The sequence below is a fragment of the Aspergillus welwitschiae genome, assembly GCF_003344945.1.
Source record: "Aspergillus welwitschiae strain CBS 139.54b unplaced genomic scaffold BDQ94scaffold_1, whole genome shotgun sequence".
NCBI classification, from domain to species: domain Eukaryota; kingdom Fungi; phylum Ascomycota; class Eurotiomycetes; order Eurotiales; family Aspergillaceae; genus Aspergillus; species Aspergillus welwitschiae.
This window is the reverse complement of record NW_020798695.1, coordinates 1,434,658-1,449,390: the sequence shown is the minus strand read 5'-3', so window position 1 is coordinate 1,449,390 and position 14,733 is coordinate 1,434,658. Positions and strand designations below refer to the sequence as shown.

At 50.0% G+C, this 14,733-nt stretch overlaps 5 protein-coding genes across 5 annotated transcripts; 3 read left to right on the top strand and 2 right to left on the bottom strand.

Annotated features, from left to right (window-relative positions):
• Positions 1–1,372: 1,372 nt before the first annotated feature.
• Positions 1,373–2,386, bottom strand: BDQ94DRAFT_165224 (ribonuclease H-like domain-containing protein; the record flags this gene model as incomplete). The annotated part of the gene is made up of 1 exon (XM_026770240.1): positions 1,373–2,386. One exon carries the CDS (start codon positions 2,384–2,386, stop codon positions 1,373–1,375), a length of 1,014 nt encoding a protein of 337 aa, XP_026632539.1.
• Positions 2,387–4,313: 1,927 nt separating this feature from the next.
• BDQ94DRAFT_165223 (putative MFS transporter) lies at positions 4,314–7,918 on the top strand (the record flags this gene model as incomplete). The annotated part of the gene is made up of 9 exons (XM_026770239.1): positions 4,314–4,532; positions 4,584–4,695; positions 4,749–4,966; positions 5,014–5,058; positions 5,111–5,453; positions 5,500–5,562; positions 5,616–5,820; positions 5,881–6,131; positions 6,783–7,918. 9 exons carry the CDS (start codon positions 4,314–4,316, stop codon positions 7,916–7,918), a joined length of 2,592 nt encoding a protein of 863 aa, XP_026632538.1.
• Positions 7,919–8,079: 161 nt separating this feature from the next.
• BDQ94DRAFT_133224 (uncharacterized protein) lies at positions 8,080–9,226 on the top strand. The gene is made up of 3 exons (XM_026764226.1): positions 8,080–8,465; positions 8,526–8,580; positions 8,638–9,226. Exons 1-3 carry the CDS (start codon positions 8,297–8,299, stop codon positions 9,023–9,025), a joined length of 612 nt encoding a protein of 203 aa, XP_026632537.1. The 5' UTR covers positions 8,080–8,296; the 3' UTR covers positions 9,026–9,226.
• A 72-nt stretch (positions 9,227–9,298) lies between these two features.
• On the top strand, positions 9,299–11,285 carry BDQ94DRAFT_176963 (carotenoid oxygenase family protein; the record flags this gene model as incomplete). The annotated part of the gene is made up of 2 exons (XM_026772790.1): positions 9,299–9,633; positions 9,687–11,285. Exons 1-2 carry the CDS (start codon positions 9,571–9,573, stop codon positions 11,283–11,285), a joined length of 1,662 nt encoding a protein of 553 aa, XP_026632536.1. The 5' UTR covers positions 9,299–9,570.
• Positions 11,286–11,847: 562 nt separating this feature from the next.
• Positions 11,848–14,724, bottom strand: BDQ94DRAFT_165221 (putative raffinose synthase protein Sip1; the record flags this gene model as incomplete). Its single annotated transcript, XM_026770238.1, has 2 exons — positions 11,848–14,469; positions 14,527–14,724. The coding sequence occupies 2 exons, from the start codon at positions 14,722–14,724 to the stop codon at positions 11,848–11,850; spliced, it is 2,820 nt and encodes a 939-aa protein (XP_026632535.1).
• Positions 14,725–14,733: the final 9 nt, after the last annotated feature.

Below are 14,733 nucleotides of genomic sequence, written 5' to 3'. Positions count from 1 at the left end.
GGTGGACCGGAAAGGGAATATCAGCTTTTGGTTTGCAGTGCTTAGGGTAGGATAGTATTAGGACGTGAAAGACTTCCCCTTACTAAAATCTATCGTTCTTCGAGACTATTCAGCACGATGGTATTTTGGTTGAGAGGATGTGAATCAACGCCGTGAAATATATTATCAATTTGAACCTCTCGTTTTCCTTACCATTGCATGCTTAAACTCTCCAACTGTGCGAGAAGCTTCCCCGGGTACATCGGTTCCATATCACATCCGTACATCTGGCGCTAGCCGTTGGCTTGCTCCATACCCCGAATATTACCTTGGACAATCAGCAGCTCTCTTTGATGCTGTTCGAGCTGCTTAAGAAGACACGGATACTTGAACCCCACATGTCCAGATTATCTTGATAGTGCGCTGCTTCCATTCAAGAAGTCGTCAACTTTTGAGTCATGGCACAGCTCGTGATCGATGAGCTATGACTGGATGAGACAAAAGAGGGTAGGCATATCCAGGCTGAGTTTCTGGCGGCCAAAGAGAGGGGGGTCCGGTGAGACCGTCGAAGACATCCAGAATAAGACTAATGAAGCCAATGTCAAGCTCGAGCAACTCGATAATCGGCTCAATGGTCTCGGAGTATCAGCTCGGTATTGTCCTGGATCGAAGTTGACACTGGTGACCCCGAAATGGCTATGAATCGCCAAGAAAAGCCCGACAACTGTCCCAAGGTGATGGTGGATAACCAAAATTACTGGAAACAGCTGCAGAGTTGAGTATTTGAGGGTATGATTGACGGGCAAAGTCTCCATTTGGAAAGAATCGCGAAGTAATACCACGAATTGCAAGAAAAGGAAACGTCTTGAAAAAAGGAAGAGCGGAATGAGGAGAACGAGGAGAATGGGCGTGATGGGGGTTAGATCTGTTGCTTCCATAAAGCAACTCAGTTTCGCAGGTGTTGGCACTAGCTTGTATTTACCAGTTACCGGATATTCCTAAGTTCACCTTCTTTCCTACGCTTAAGGACAAGTGCATGCGTCTGTATGTCAGATAATAGTTTTGGAGCGGTGTATAGACTTAAGGAACACGAAGCGCAATGCTGACCTAATTTGCTAAAGAACTCTATACTATCGTAGCCTATCTTGGTGAGGTCATTATGTCTCTCTTAATAATGACTGATAAAATGACATTGAGAACTACTTGTCCCCAATTGGAGTAGGAAGGTCGGAAGGTGATAAATTCATGAATACAGCATTGTTGCAACTTTAGCTGTTCATCCATCTCCAGAAGCAACACAACTAGCCAATTGAGCTAACCCGGAAGACACCCGAAAGGACAACCGAAAGCAGAGCTTGATTTAGCACTGTAGATAAAGTCTCTCCATGATCGATCACCCCGAATGAGAAATATTCTCCTCGAACTGAATAGGAGCTGAGTCTGGGACGGTCGCCCAGTTAGCCAGTCTAACTGCATCCTGATTGTGCAACCGATCAATGTGCCACAGATAGATTTCTCTTCCCTCCTCATACCAACACCTCACTTCCTTCAGGAGGGCCTCCCATAAGTCCCTATTCTTGATTGGTTTCCCAATAGCACTTCTCCAACCCTTCGAGAGCCACTTGCGGATCCAAAGTGTTGCACCGTTGACAACATAGCTTGAGTCCGTAGCAACAACCAAGCTGTCAAACGTATTTCCATCATGAGACAGATATTCCAAGGCCGCAATTACAGCTCGCAGTTCTGCACGAGTGCTTGTCTGCCTATGGTAGACCTTAGTTGGGCCCATCATCTCGAGGCGACCAGCAACCCCACCGGTGATGTTGCGTGATGGGTTCTGGGGCCTGTATACGAATGACCATCCTGCCTTAGCATAGTTCTCATCTCCCTTCCAATTATCATGGCAAGCGCCAGCCGTATATACCAGACATTGGTAGTAGTTCTCTCTTCCAACAAATCGGCGTATCGAAGGCCTGCCCTCGGATACGAAGACGAGAGGTTTGAAAAGTGATCGTGGAGTAGCGTCTGGGGTTGGGGGAAGGAATGTCTTGGGGAAAACGGGTTGCATTTGGCTTTCTTTACCGTGTAGTTTGTTTCCATGGCCCTTGAGTCTGTTGAAAGACTTTTGGTTTGGCTCATCAATCTCCATTGACATGGGGTTCGACGTATGCCTCTCTTTTCTGGAGGCTTTGTTAGAACTGTTGTCATTATAAGCACCACCAGCTTCCTCCATTTTGATTTCCTGTTTCGCATAGCTATAGGCGTCGCCCGCTTCCCCCATTTCAATATCCTCTCTCGTGTGGCTATAATCCACGCAGCACATAGCGCAGATCACGAGAAGGTGTTCGCGACATACAAGCCTCCCGTCAGCGAGGGCAAGGGGCGAAGGGGGTCGTTCGAACTTCATTTTGATGATGAATGATACTTTGTCTGGGGCTTCGATGGTGGGCAATGAGAAGACACTTTTGGTGCCAAAGGATACTATTGAAGGATTGTCCAAGTGGCAAGTCGCTTAGAATGCGCTTAGAATGCAATGGCAGGGGCGTGGGCTGTTATAGATGGAATAGGAAGTTCCTAGACTGTTATGCTGCGAATAAGCATTTATCAGCTAGCATCAGACCTCCTCAGGGTTGTTTATATGGGCGTGACTTATCCTCTGACTAATGAACCTGTGTGGGAGTTTCGCTTTATGGAACCTCCCGTAGACAGCGAGCTTTTCTCACGGAACCTGCTGAGGTCTAGTTTCTATTCACTCAACACCACGCAGGCGGCGATGCTAGCCTTGGAAGGTATCTTCACAGCGATACTTTCACGGCGAACAAATTAAAATGCTGCTTTCTGAACTGTTCGGCAGGACTACCTCTGCTATTAGTTCTACCGATCCTTTGACTCATTTTGGCATGATGGATGTATTTTCAGTCAGCGTTAAGCGGTGAATGTAGTATGTGAAGGATGCTATCGGAGTTAGCCAGCAGGTATTGTCATGCTCCTTGTCTTGGTATCAGTAGGCTTTCTAGGGGAGACCTTCTCCTTTGTCAGGGTTGAAGATGAAGAAAAGCCCTATGGCAATCTGAAAGAAGAAGTGAAGGCCAGACAAAGGACATATCAGTGCTTGGCACCACTACCCGTCTTCTGAGCTAAACAACACGAGAAATTCGACGATTGTTGGCCATTTCCATGTAATTCCGACAGCTAGCAGCTCATTCCTCCGATCGGGCTCCTGGATCGGACGCTAGTCCCTATCCTGTGACATTGTCCCCACTATTCGGAGGTTGACTTTTTCGAGAAGCTGGTCCCTGGAAGGTGGAACCATCCACTTGAGCAAGATGAGCAAGTAATTACGTGTGAAGACTCGTCTCCTAGAGTGTTCCGACTGATATTATTTCCACGTGCTATGGTGGGGAGCATTCCAACTAACCTTAATACTTAATCCTGAGTGCAGATGGTGGACACGTGAATTAGGCTGAAAGTTTGTTTCTTGGCAAAAGGCTCATTTCATAGGCAAAAACCGTAGATGGCGGAAGCTCCAGTATTGGCAGACTGGCAACGATCACCATCGACTAAATATCTGAAAACAGGGCATGCATATTACGACCGGAGACTTGCAGTCTGCATCCCAACAGGAGTGCGACAGGGTTTGACTATCGGGGGAGGAGGGAAAATGAGCGGAGTCAGCGGACAGCGCGCTCTTCCTGGGCAATCTGCAAACTGAGTGGACGCCATTACGAGTTTGAGAGCTAGTCATGTCATCGAGCAGTGGAACAGGCTTGGCAAACCATCGTTTGCACCTCCCGTTGAGTCCCTTCATGGCTTTTGCCTTACGGAACCTGTCCGCGGAGTGGGTCATATCACAACACCAATCTTATCAATCAGTCACAATGAGCAGGGTATGACCAATGAAAGAGACCACAGCCACAGCTTTAATATTATTAGCACACCACGTGCTCCAGCAAGTCGAGGTTTTCACGGATGCCAAGAATAATATCGCAATCCTGAGAAGGGCAGCTTTCCTCGAAGGGGATGCTTTTGCGACAGTCGGAGAAACACGGGCATCTTATCTGATGGTATCTTCTTGGCACTATGGGTCCGATCGGTGAGAAAAGAAGCTTTAGCTTGCCTGAACAAGCTTAATCGCTGCTGGTGTCCCTATAAAGTCTGTGTCGATCCGTTCCTTCCTTCGCTGCCCGCTTTTTGTTTTTGTGCGACGGGAATTTTCTGGGTATCCTTGCAGAAACAGGAACATCGACTGCACGAAGGCCGCGAACCAACATCATCAGACTCTTCGTGGGCCTCATACCATCCGATTGGTGGTGTATCTACCCTCGCCTTGCAATATGGCGACCGAAAAGAAAACCACCGAGGTTACAACTGCAGAACCTACCCCTTCAGACTCACTTCATTCAGAAGACAACACAGTTGTGGACAATGCAGATGGAAAACGTCCGCCGCCATTGCTCGCTAAGCTGATTGCCGTGTTTGTTATCTCCTGCATTAGTTTTGGGTCCCACTGGAGCAGTGGCGTTACAGGAGCAATGAAAAGTACCTTGAAGAAGGTAAGGATAGACTGCTTCCAAAACCGGAGCAATTATTAATCTTCGGTGTAGCAAATGCACATCACGAACACTCAATTCTCGTTACTTGAGGCTAGTGAGAACTTTATGGCTACCGTCCTTCTCCTGCCGGGCGGTATTGTAACCGACAGAGTAGGAGGTGCTCGTAAGTATACCGCAACGTTTGTCGCTCAGTTTGCAAGATCTAACCTGCCATAGGAATGATCGTTTATGGCAATATCGTGTATACTATCGGTTCCATACTAGTGGCTGCTGCGACCACAGTTCGATCCTTCAACTTCATGGTCGGCGGGCGGATTATCCTCTCCCTGGGTGACATTGCTACCCAAACAGCCCAGTACAAGATGTTCTCCTCCTGGTTTCCTCCAAGCAATGGATTCGCCTCAACCCTTGGTTTTGAACTGGCAATTGGCAAGGTGAGCACATCACCACACACGGTGCATAATAAAGCTGACCAATAAAGATTGGAGGATTTGTAGGAAAGTCAACAGCAAACATCATCGCCAAGGTATGAATCCGGTCGATATTGAAGCCAACCGATCTAACATGAAAATCTACAGAACACCGGTAATTTCGCATGGGTCTTTTGGACGTCCGTTTTCATGAACCTTTTCACGAACGCAGCAACTTGCTTCTTCTGGCTGTTCAATCGTTACTGCGAGAAACACTTCCGTGGTCGCGAAGACAAGGCAACCCAGGAAACCCTGACCGAAAAGAACAAGAAGTTTGAACTCCGCAAGATGTTCCAGTTACCTTGGATGTTCTGGGCTATTCTCGCCTTCTCAATGTTTCAGACTAGCACCGCCAGTGTCTTCAGTTCGAACGCCACAGAGTTGGCTCAGAAGAGATTCAATATCGACGCAATCACGGCGGGCTGGTACAGCTCTTTAGCCCAATATGCAGGTAGGTCATCAACTGATGTTACAAGAGGCATCGCTGACCAAACCAGGTTTCTTCCTTGTACCCTGCTTGGGAGTTTTTATTGACATCCTCGGCCATCGGGCTTCTGTTTGTAAGTAATTAACCCATACTGCTAACCTATAATCTACTCACTGTCTGTCGCAGTATGTGTGTGCGGATTAGGTATCTTTATCAGCATGGTGCTGGTGAACTTCGCCGAGTCAAAACAAGGGACAGCCGCGGCATTCGGTATATACGCAGTCGCGGTTTCTCTGGGTCCTACATCGATCATCGACGGCATCCGCACGACTCTCTGGCATCAGTCAGTCTTTGGATCTGCGTACGCACTAAAGGTCACCATGAATAACTCGTATGGCCCCTTAGTAACCAAGTGAGCATGTAAAAGACAAGGACTGACCATATGATTTAGGATGACGATTATTATTGGCATCATTACGGGTGCGCTCCAAGATGCTGATAATGATTCCTACCGTCGATCTGTGCGGGTCTATCTTTTCCTGGCTATCTGTTGCGCGATTGTTTCGATAATCCTCTTGATCGGCTCCTTGATCGGCAGGGATCTTGCTCCTCTGCAATGGACTCGCAAGCGGCGCCTGGCCTGCGGAGCCGAGTACATCGGCAAGCTTCGAGAACATCATCTGGTAACACATTACCAACGTAGTAGGATGATCTCGATCTGCTGCTTCTCTGGTTTGGTGTTGCTCGTAATGGGAAGCTGGGCGGCATATATCTGGGGAGCAGTGACAGGAAATAATCCGTGAGAACGGCCTTTTCTATGACTCGATAGATCATATAGACATGATAATAATGAGGCTTTTCCTGGTGTGTCATATTCGAAAGGTATTTACAAGGTATAGAAATAGGAAGACGAGATGAAATGGTGGCTGCTGGGGGATATCACGCTAGGCTAGATCGGGTCTAGCCATCACCTGGACCGGCACTAAGCCAAGATCGGCCGGCTGGACGACTCTGGCAGATCTCCAGGAAGCTGGGCGTCTTTGCAACAACTGGCTATTCTTCCAGCTGAGTCGAGTATTCTAAGCAGAGTATTTAGTTTCCTGGGCGTTAATAATCTCCCGTGATGCTCGCAGTTCATCACAGATAGCTTTACGGCGACCGGGGAATTCGACGCCCTTCTCATGTTTGTTGACTTTGCTTGCCGGATAGAAGGATTTAAGCATCCCCCCGCCAACATCCATGAGAGACATTCGCCCAGATCGACTTTTGCTCTGAACAACTTCTCACCTCTGTTGCCTGTGCGATCGTGCCCTCCTAGTACTAATCTCTAAACGATCGTTGCTTCACATACAGACATACCTGACAAGTTCACCGGGGTCACCTTGGTGCCAATGCGTCTCCCGCCCGAGATTATTCAACTCATTATTGAGTCTATCATCTCTCCAGATCCGCCGGTGGCCTATCCCGACTTTTCAGGGGAAATCGATACTTTAGTCAACTTGACATTAGTATCGCGATTCACTTGCCAGATAGCAAGACGGCTTCTCATTAATCACTGTCTTCTGATTGACGATGAACTGTTATTGGAGCACCTGCTCCAATGTGAGCCACCAGAGCTAATCAACCGAAGGCCCAACGATACAGGGGCACAAGTACAGAAAAGTACTGCAGCTGGCCTTGTACTGGTTTTGGATGAGCCCGATAGGCCCTCGGTTGCGCGAGACATTGAAACGCTCTCGTTTCACCTTTGTCACCGCTTAACCAGGCTCGTGATTGATTTACCCTTGCGCTTCTATAACCCCTCAATGCCCGAGCTAGAGGTGCGCCCTATGCTACGCGAAGCGTTTAAGCGCTTGACACTGTTGGAGGAGTTTTGTTCAGCCGCAGACGACCTTTGCCTTGATACGCAAAAGCTACCCTACATTTGGGAGACTCCTTCCGACCAGCTGGAGGAGGCGGATTATGAACCAGCGGTGTGGTCACTATGGCCTCGTTTGCGCCGTCTCGCCCTGTGCGAAGTTGATGTTACGTCCATGCAATTCATCGGGGGGCTCCGCCGATGTTCGAAATTGACACATCTGGTCCTTGTTGCACCTTCTGGCTTGGATCGCGATGTTCGGTCTGGCTGGCAATCCACTGACTTCTTGCCCTCACTCGAGCGGCTTCTGATTGCAGATTCAGCCGATGAGTTCGAGATGGTTAGTGGCAAGGATCATCTCGGGGAAGACACAGGCTTCGTACGACAACTTTTTCAGTGCTACAAGTCTCGAGTGTTGGAAAAACAGAAATACTATGTCAAAGACGAAGAAAGCGTCGAGTTCGACTCACTGGTCAAGAAAATAGCCTTTCCCGTGCCATCTTACCGTAAAGGAGATGATGATATCATCTGCCACGGATGGCTCCTCGATGCCAGTATAGACGGAACCATTTGGACTGAACCATACGGCATCGGTAGTCGATACATGTTAGCACGCAATACATATACGTGAGATTGAATTCGCGATCCGGTGAACAAACCATGGTGGCTGATGCGCGATGTGGCCAATCGGCCTCGGGCTCTGCGGGGGAATGCCGCCGGGATTTCCATTCCTTCGGTTCACCTCCACCTCCACTTCCGCCTCACTAATCCGCACTGGCTCGGTAGCCTGCGGGATTCCTCCACTCTGCTTATTGCTGACCCGGGAGGGGCATCTCCCTCGGATCCCGTCTCACCTCCGCTCCTGGATTTTTCTTCTTTGCTTTTTTTCCTCTCAGGAGACTAACGGTCCTTGATCCCGCCGATGTGGATGATTCCCGCTGCAAGCTCAGTCGCAACCGGCAATCGAATGCTCTGACCCCGCATGGTCCGACTCGTTTCTGCCTAGTGTATGCCGCCGCCACATCCAACGGCATATTGCTTATTTGCCTCCAGCCTCGTGGGTTACACAACTATACAGTTCTCTACCGACAACCGAGCCATGGACGAGGTATGGACTTGTCAGTTTTGCTCGGCAGTTTTTCATCGCTTAGACCATCACAAGCGACATATAGCTACTCGTATGATACACGCGCCGCTTGGAGCGAATCCCGTGTGTGGTGCTGATTGCTGGCGTTTAGATAGCTCACAGAAGCCTTTCAAATGTGGATTCTGCGGCTCTCATTACAAACGAGGGTGCGTATGCTATGCATAATAGCTCAATGCATGAACTGACGTTGGCGCCTTGTCAAGAGATGTCCTGCGGCGACACTGGAAATCTTGTTCTGCCCGTATACACGCCGGTCAGGCCATTCCAGGACCTCGGATAGGTGGCAAAGAACGACATGCATGTGACGTCTGCGCAAGGCTAAAGAAATCCTGTGATGGGGGGAAGCCATGCTTAGAATGCGCCACGCGGCGGAAGGAGTGCACGTACTTGCGACTGCAGGAGAGCGGGGGATCTCCGCGCAACCAGCACACCCCTTCGCCGACTTTTAACAAATTGCAGCCCGAGCCTATAAACTCAATACCTGATGTAGCACTTCCCACGTGGGATCTTGGGCTCCAACCATACTATCCGAATCACCAGACTCGTCTGAAAGCTCGCGCGCTACGCGATGGTATCCAGTCGGAGGGGTGAGTCTGTTCTAGTACACACAGCTGTTTATCGGACAGGATCATCAAATAATAGCGCGGGTATCACGGGGAATAGAAGACCTACTTGGAGTTTCGGAGTGCCGACGAATACAGAAGGGCCGGGCATTGTAAATTGCTACTATTATTTCAAATGTATATAAGAACTTAAGCATTTGCGTCTATTGCGAGTATGTGGCTAACATCGGCGTATCAATGTTAGCAGCCATGTGAAAAGGGTCGGAAACAAGACCTGCTGCATGCCAGAGGTGACTATTTTTGACCACACTGCGAGAATAGGCAATCCTCCACCGTATATCAGACGGTGATATGACAGCTCCATCTCCGGCGGAATTCCCCCACCGCTATGCTCGGGCCATTCTTTGAACTGCAACAAAGTTGGCCACAGCCCACTCCTTGCTTGAGCTAGACAGATAAATAGTACGTCATTCCACCTCTCATTCTTCTTACATTTATCATCCATCGTTCCAACTTCAATCATTACCTCCACTCTACCGCTCACCCAGCAATTTTCAGTGTCTTGCTCATATAATGTCCACCGTACAGAAAACTCGCGTTGAAGACCACTTCAACAATTGGCCTAATGTCAAAGGCGTAAGTCTTCCTGAGCGAACCATTTACCTTCTATGCTAAATTCGCTTCCGCAGTTTGACGCCAACTACGAGGAGAAAACACCCATCGAGCTCCCCGTCGAAGGCCAGATTCCCGCCTACGCAGCTGGCGTTCTCTACCGCACTGGCCCAGGCAGATACAAGGTCGACACCGTCAATGGAGAGACATTTCACGTCAGCCACTGGTTCGATGGCTTCAGTGAAACCCACCGATTCCAGCTTCTAGCTCCAAACGACACCCACCCATCAGTGCGCGTCTTGTACAACTCCCGCTTCTCTACCGATGCTCTCATCGAGAACATAAGACAGACCGGTGAGATGCACAAATTCAGCTTCGGCCAAAAGCGAGACCCCTGCAAGGTCGTATACCAAAAAGTCCAAACGGAGTACGAGCCCGATGAGACACCCAATCCCTCGAGCGCCAACATCGGAGTCACTCTGAGCATCAACATGCCAGGCCTCAGTGATACCTCCAACAACAATCACCGCTGGGACACCTCTTCCGGGATCAAAACCCTGCACGCCAAAACCGACCTCAACGCCTTCAAGCAACTCAACCCAGAAACCCTAGAACCCATCAGCCTCGCCAGCCAGCAGAACCTGCACCCCGACCTGAAAGGTTCCGAGACAGCCGCACACGCCCGCTCCGACCCCAAGACCGGCGACATCTTCAACTACAACCTGGACCTTGGCCCGGAGTCTACCTACCGCGTCTTCGGCACCTCCGCATCCACCGGCGAAACCACCATCCTGGCAACCTTCCCCGCAACCCCAGCCTACCTGCACTCCCTCCTCATCACCGAAGACTACGTCGTGGTCTGCGTCTGGAACGCCCACATCTCCACCGCCGACCCCGACTCCGGCCCCAAGAGCTTCCTCGACTCCATCAAGCCCTTCGACCCTTCCCTCCCAGCAACATGGTACGTCGTCGACCGGACGGGCGAGAAGGGGCTCGTCGCCACATACACCAGCCGCCCGTTCTTCTGCTTCCACACCATCAACGCCTGGCAAGAAACAAACCAGGACGGTGACACCGATATCGTCGCCGAACTCGTCACCTTCGACACGGCAGACTTCATGCACAAACTCTACTACGAAAACCTCCTCTCAGACTCTCCCCACCCTAAACCCAGAACAGATGCCACTTGCTCATCTGTCTCCCGCTTCCGCCTCCCTGCTGTTCCTTCCTCACCCAACCCTGAATCTCAAGAGCTGCCCGAAGCCCTTCTCGAATCCGCCTCCTGTAAATCCCTCTCCCCCGAACTCCCCACCATGCACTCCGCCTACGTCACCCGCAAACACCGCTACATGTACGCTGTCGCGGACACGGGGAAATCTACCCTCTTCGACAGTATCATCAAGTTCGATAATGAGTCCGGTGAGACGAAGGTGTGGTGCCATCATGCTCAGTCTCCTGGAGAGCCCATCTTCGTTGCGAATCCCGATGGTGTAGAAGAGGACGATGGGGTGTTGCTTAGTGTGGTCTTGGATGGGATGACGGGGAAGAGTTACTTGCTTTGTTTGGATGCGAGGAGTCTGGTGGAGTTGGGAAGGGCGAGGGTGGCTGGGCCTGTGGCGTTTGGGTTTCATGGGCAACATGTTCCAGCTAGGGGATTGCCGACGGGGGATTATTAGGTCGGTTGGTTGGGTGGGTGGTTGGGTAGAGGGGGGAGTTCTTTGTCTGGAGGGGTGGGGTTGGGTTGGGTTGGATTGGGTTGGGAGGGTAGGTTGAGAAGATGAGGGTGGGGGTCTGTGCAGGGGTGTAGTTCTGGACTTTACTGAAGTATGTTGCGATGTGTCTTGTCTGTCTTGCGCTGGTGTTGTTGTCAGTTTATTGTGTGCGTTAGCTTTATAGTAATGAATGATGACTGGATGGTATACAAGTTATGGTTTTTGTGAAGATGTAATAAGTGGAGTCCATGATGCATTCTAGTGACATTTCTTTATGTTTACATGACTATTCTAAAAATTATGTCGAGTTATGTAAATTCACTCTCATACTTCAAAACTACGCAGGTTGTTTGCTCCGAATAGCAACTACTCATACATTGCCTTTCTTGAAAAATATAGAGCATAATCCCCGTCTCTTTATATTCAGTCTGATCTATACTATGCTGTACTACCACCCACTGACGAAAAATCCACAATATGTATAGCCCTCTCCGAAGCGTCAGCCACATTCCCATCTATCAACGTTTCAACCAACAAACACCTCAACAAGCACATCATTACTCCACCCAGCCTTCAACCCCATCTCCTTCCACGCAGTCAGAATATCCACCGCCACCACCCTCCCCTTATCACCACCTTCCTTCCAAACAGTTTTCTTCGGCACAGGTCTCCCCAGAATCATGACCATGAAGTTATCATCAATACTCCAGTCCGGCAAGTCGGAGAAATAGATCCCTAATGTGCCCAGTGCTTTGAGACTAATGTCGAATCGCAATCTTCCGTTATCTTCGATGTAGATATCAGAGAAGATGATTGCTGCTGCGCCGGTCATTTTGCCGATTAGGCCTAGGACTGATACTTTTGTTTCTGTGGGCGTTGAGGTGGAGGCTCGTTTCTTGGCCTTCAGGTCGAAGGTGTATGTTGGGTAGGTTGTTAGGATTTCCCAGCCCTTCGGGGGCAGAGTTACCGTCACTAGGGATGATTCCGTGTCCGGGACGCGTAGGTCCGAGGCGATCATACCGCTGGTGTGGGCGCGGATGATGTACTCGCCTTGGGAGTCTTGGTGGATTCCTGGGAAGTCTAAGAGGTGGGTTATGGTGGATTTCTCGGCGGTGGAGATGTTGAAGAGACCTAGGATGCCGCTGCCGGTTCGGGCCCAGCCGGTGTAGGTGCCTACGCGCACTATGTGGCCTTCGTTGTAGTCGTGGTAGATGTCCATGGCACGGCCGATCAAGCTTGGGCGGAGGATGACGGTTCCGTCGTGTATCGTTTTGGCGGTCATTTGGTCGATCAGGGAGACGTCGTGCTTACCGGGTTCGTCGGTGATGTATACTGGGCCTCCGGAGACGCAGCGTGCCGCGGCGTGGAAACCGGCGTACGGGTGGCTTGTTTGGAACATGTCCCAGTCGGGGACGACGTTCAGGTAGCGGGTCAGCAGGGCGTTGTGGGCGTTGCAAAAGATATGCCATGGATGAGACGATTCGATGTTGGGGAAGAAGTCGTCTGAGTTCCGGAGGGGAATAGTAGGCTTGGTCGTTGGAAGCTGTGAGTGGAAGATGGCTTGTGGGAACATTGACATGCAAGATATAGCCCTTGAGCTGAAGTGTTTCAACGTGGAGATAGACCATGCGTCCTGGTAAGCGGTGATAAATCTTCTCCGGTCCTCTGGGTCTTTGATCAAATCGAGGAAAAACTGGGCGTCTGCCTTGACGGAGTCGACTCCAATTGAGGCAAGGTATCTATAGAAGTCGTCGTAGAATTTTTGAACGTCATCCGGGTCAATTGCCAGCACTGAGCCGTTTTCAAACGCATGCGAGATAGCGCCTCCCACAGCAGGCACTTTGATCTCAACTCTCTTGGTCTTGTATTTTTTAGCCAGATCACCTTCCACTGAAATTCCTCCCCAGTATCCGAGGATTGCATGCCAAACGGCGATGTGTTCGACGTTCGGATGCTTCTGACGGATAGCTTCAATGGTCTGTTTAAACCCTTTGGGAAAGGCAGCTGGGTTTCCTTCAAACTGCCTCCAGCCCCTCTTGAACTGTGAATCAGCATCGTCTAGTGTTTGCCAGTTGTCGTCAATGATCAGATTAGCTATCTGGATCCCATGAGACTTCAGTGAGTCAAGACCACGAAGGATTTTCTCTTCCGTCAAATCCTGACCTAGTCCGTTCCAAGTGCAGTAGGTTAAGCCGTCGTACCACTCAGCCATCCACTGAGCCTTCACATCCTTTTCTACCACCACTATATCGTCCGGGGGTGGCGAAATTGGGGCCCGCTTGGTATCAGACGCCTCCTGCTCGGCATATGGTCTTGCGAGCTTGCGAGCTTCGTATACGATCGCGCTCATTGCAACCTCATAATCCTCCGCAGCTGAAGCCAGTATTTGGAATGTAGATGGCTCTGCATTGTCATTGAGGGATTTGACGATTACTTCCCCATTTTCGCCTGATCCAAAAGTCGTCAAGACATTATCCTTGCCGGACAACCCAAGAAGCACAATATGCACTCCGTCAGTCCGCAGAAAGGAGCACAAAATGGCTTCTTCGGACAATTCGAATTTTCCTTGTCCATGCCTTGGACCGAGCCATGGAGCCCAGATGCGCACCAAGGAGAAATACCGCAGAATTGACATTGGCACTCCGAGGGCCACCTCTTTGTACCCAGATTCGCCTGCATGAGCTGGCTGAGCTTTCCCGGAAAGATGCCACAAGTTCGAACCGGGCGATTCGCTTTTTCTTGGCTCAATGTTGATATCCGCAGACATTCCCTCGAAATACTTTTTGAACTCTGTTGGAGTTGTCTCAAGCGAAGTGAACTCGGGCTTTTGTGAGCCAAATACCAAAATCCCATCACTTGCACCCTGTTGCTGGTTCACCCATTGCCATTCGGCATCAGGATTAATTCGATAGCGAACAGTGAATTGTGCATGCCCGGCATTTGAAGGGAGAGTTATCTTCCCTGAAAAGATATTACGGAAGTAGTTATAGTCTTCCTCGCTGCCGTTTATGAGTGGTGCCACGGGAGATCCGCGACTCTTAAGTGACGTTGCGGTCCACTCAGAACTAGAGATGTTATGCCATATTTGGATATCCCAGGGCTGCACTGGAAATGAGGTGCTTGATTCTAGCACTACGGTGAAATTGATCTATAGGGATCAGCTATCTTTCGGCAGTATGATGGAAGACGGAGGTTTATTATCTACCGTATCAGGTTCCGTGGATCCCGAGCTCCTGGACCTCCTTTGGTGACATGTTATCTGACCCAAGGGAGGATAGCACGTCACTCGAGCAAGCAAACTCATCTGTGCCGGACGAATGAATTTGATCTGAGACTTCTTGATATTCTTGCGATCGGGACCGTAGATCGGCAAGATCGATCTATGTCTTGTGTTGGCTTGCATCTGGACTAA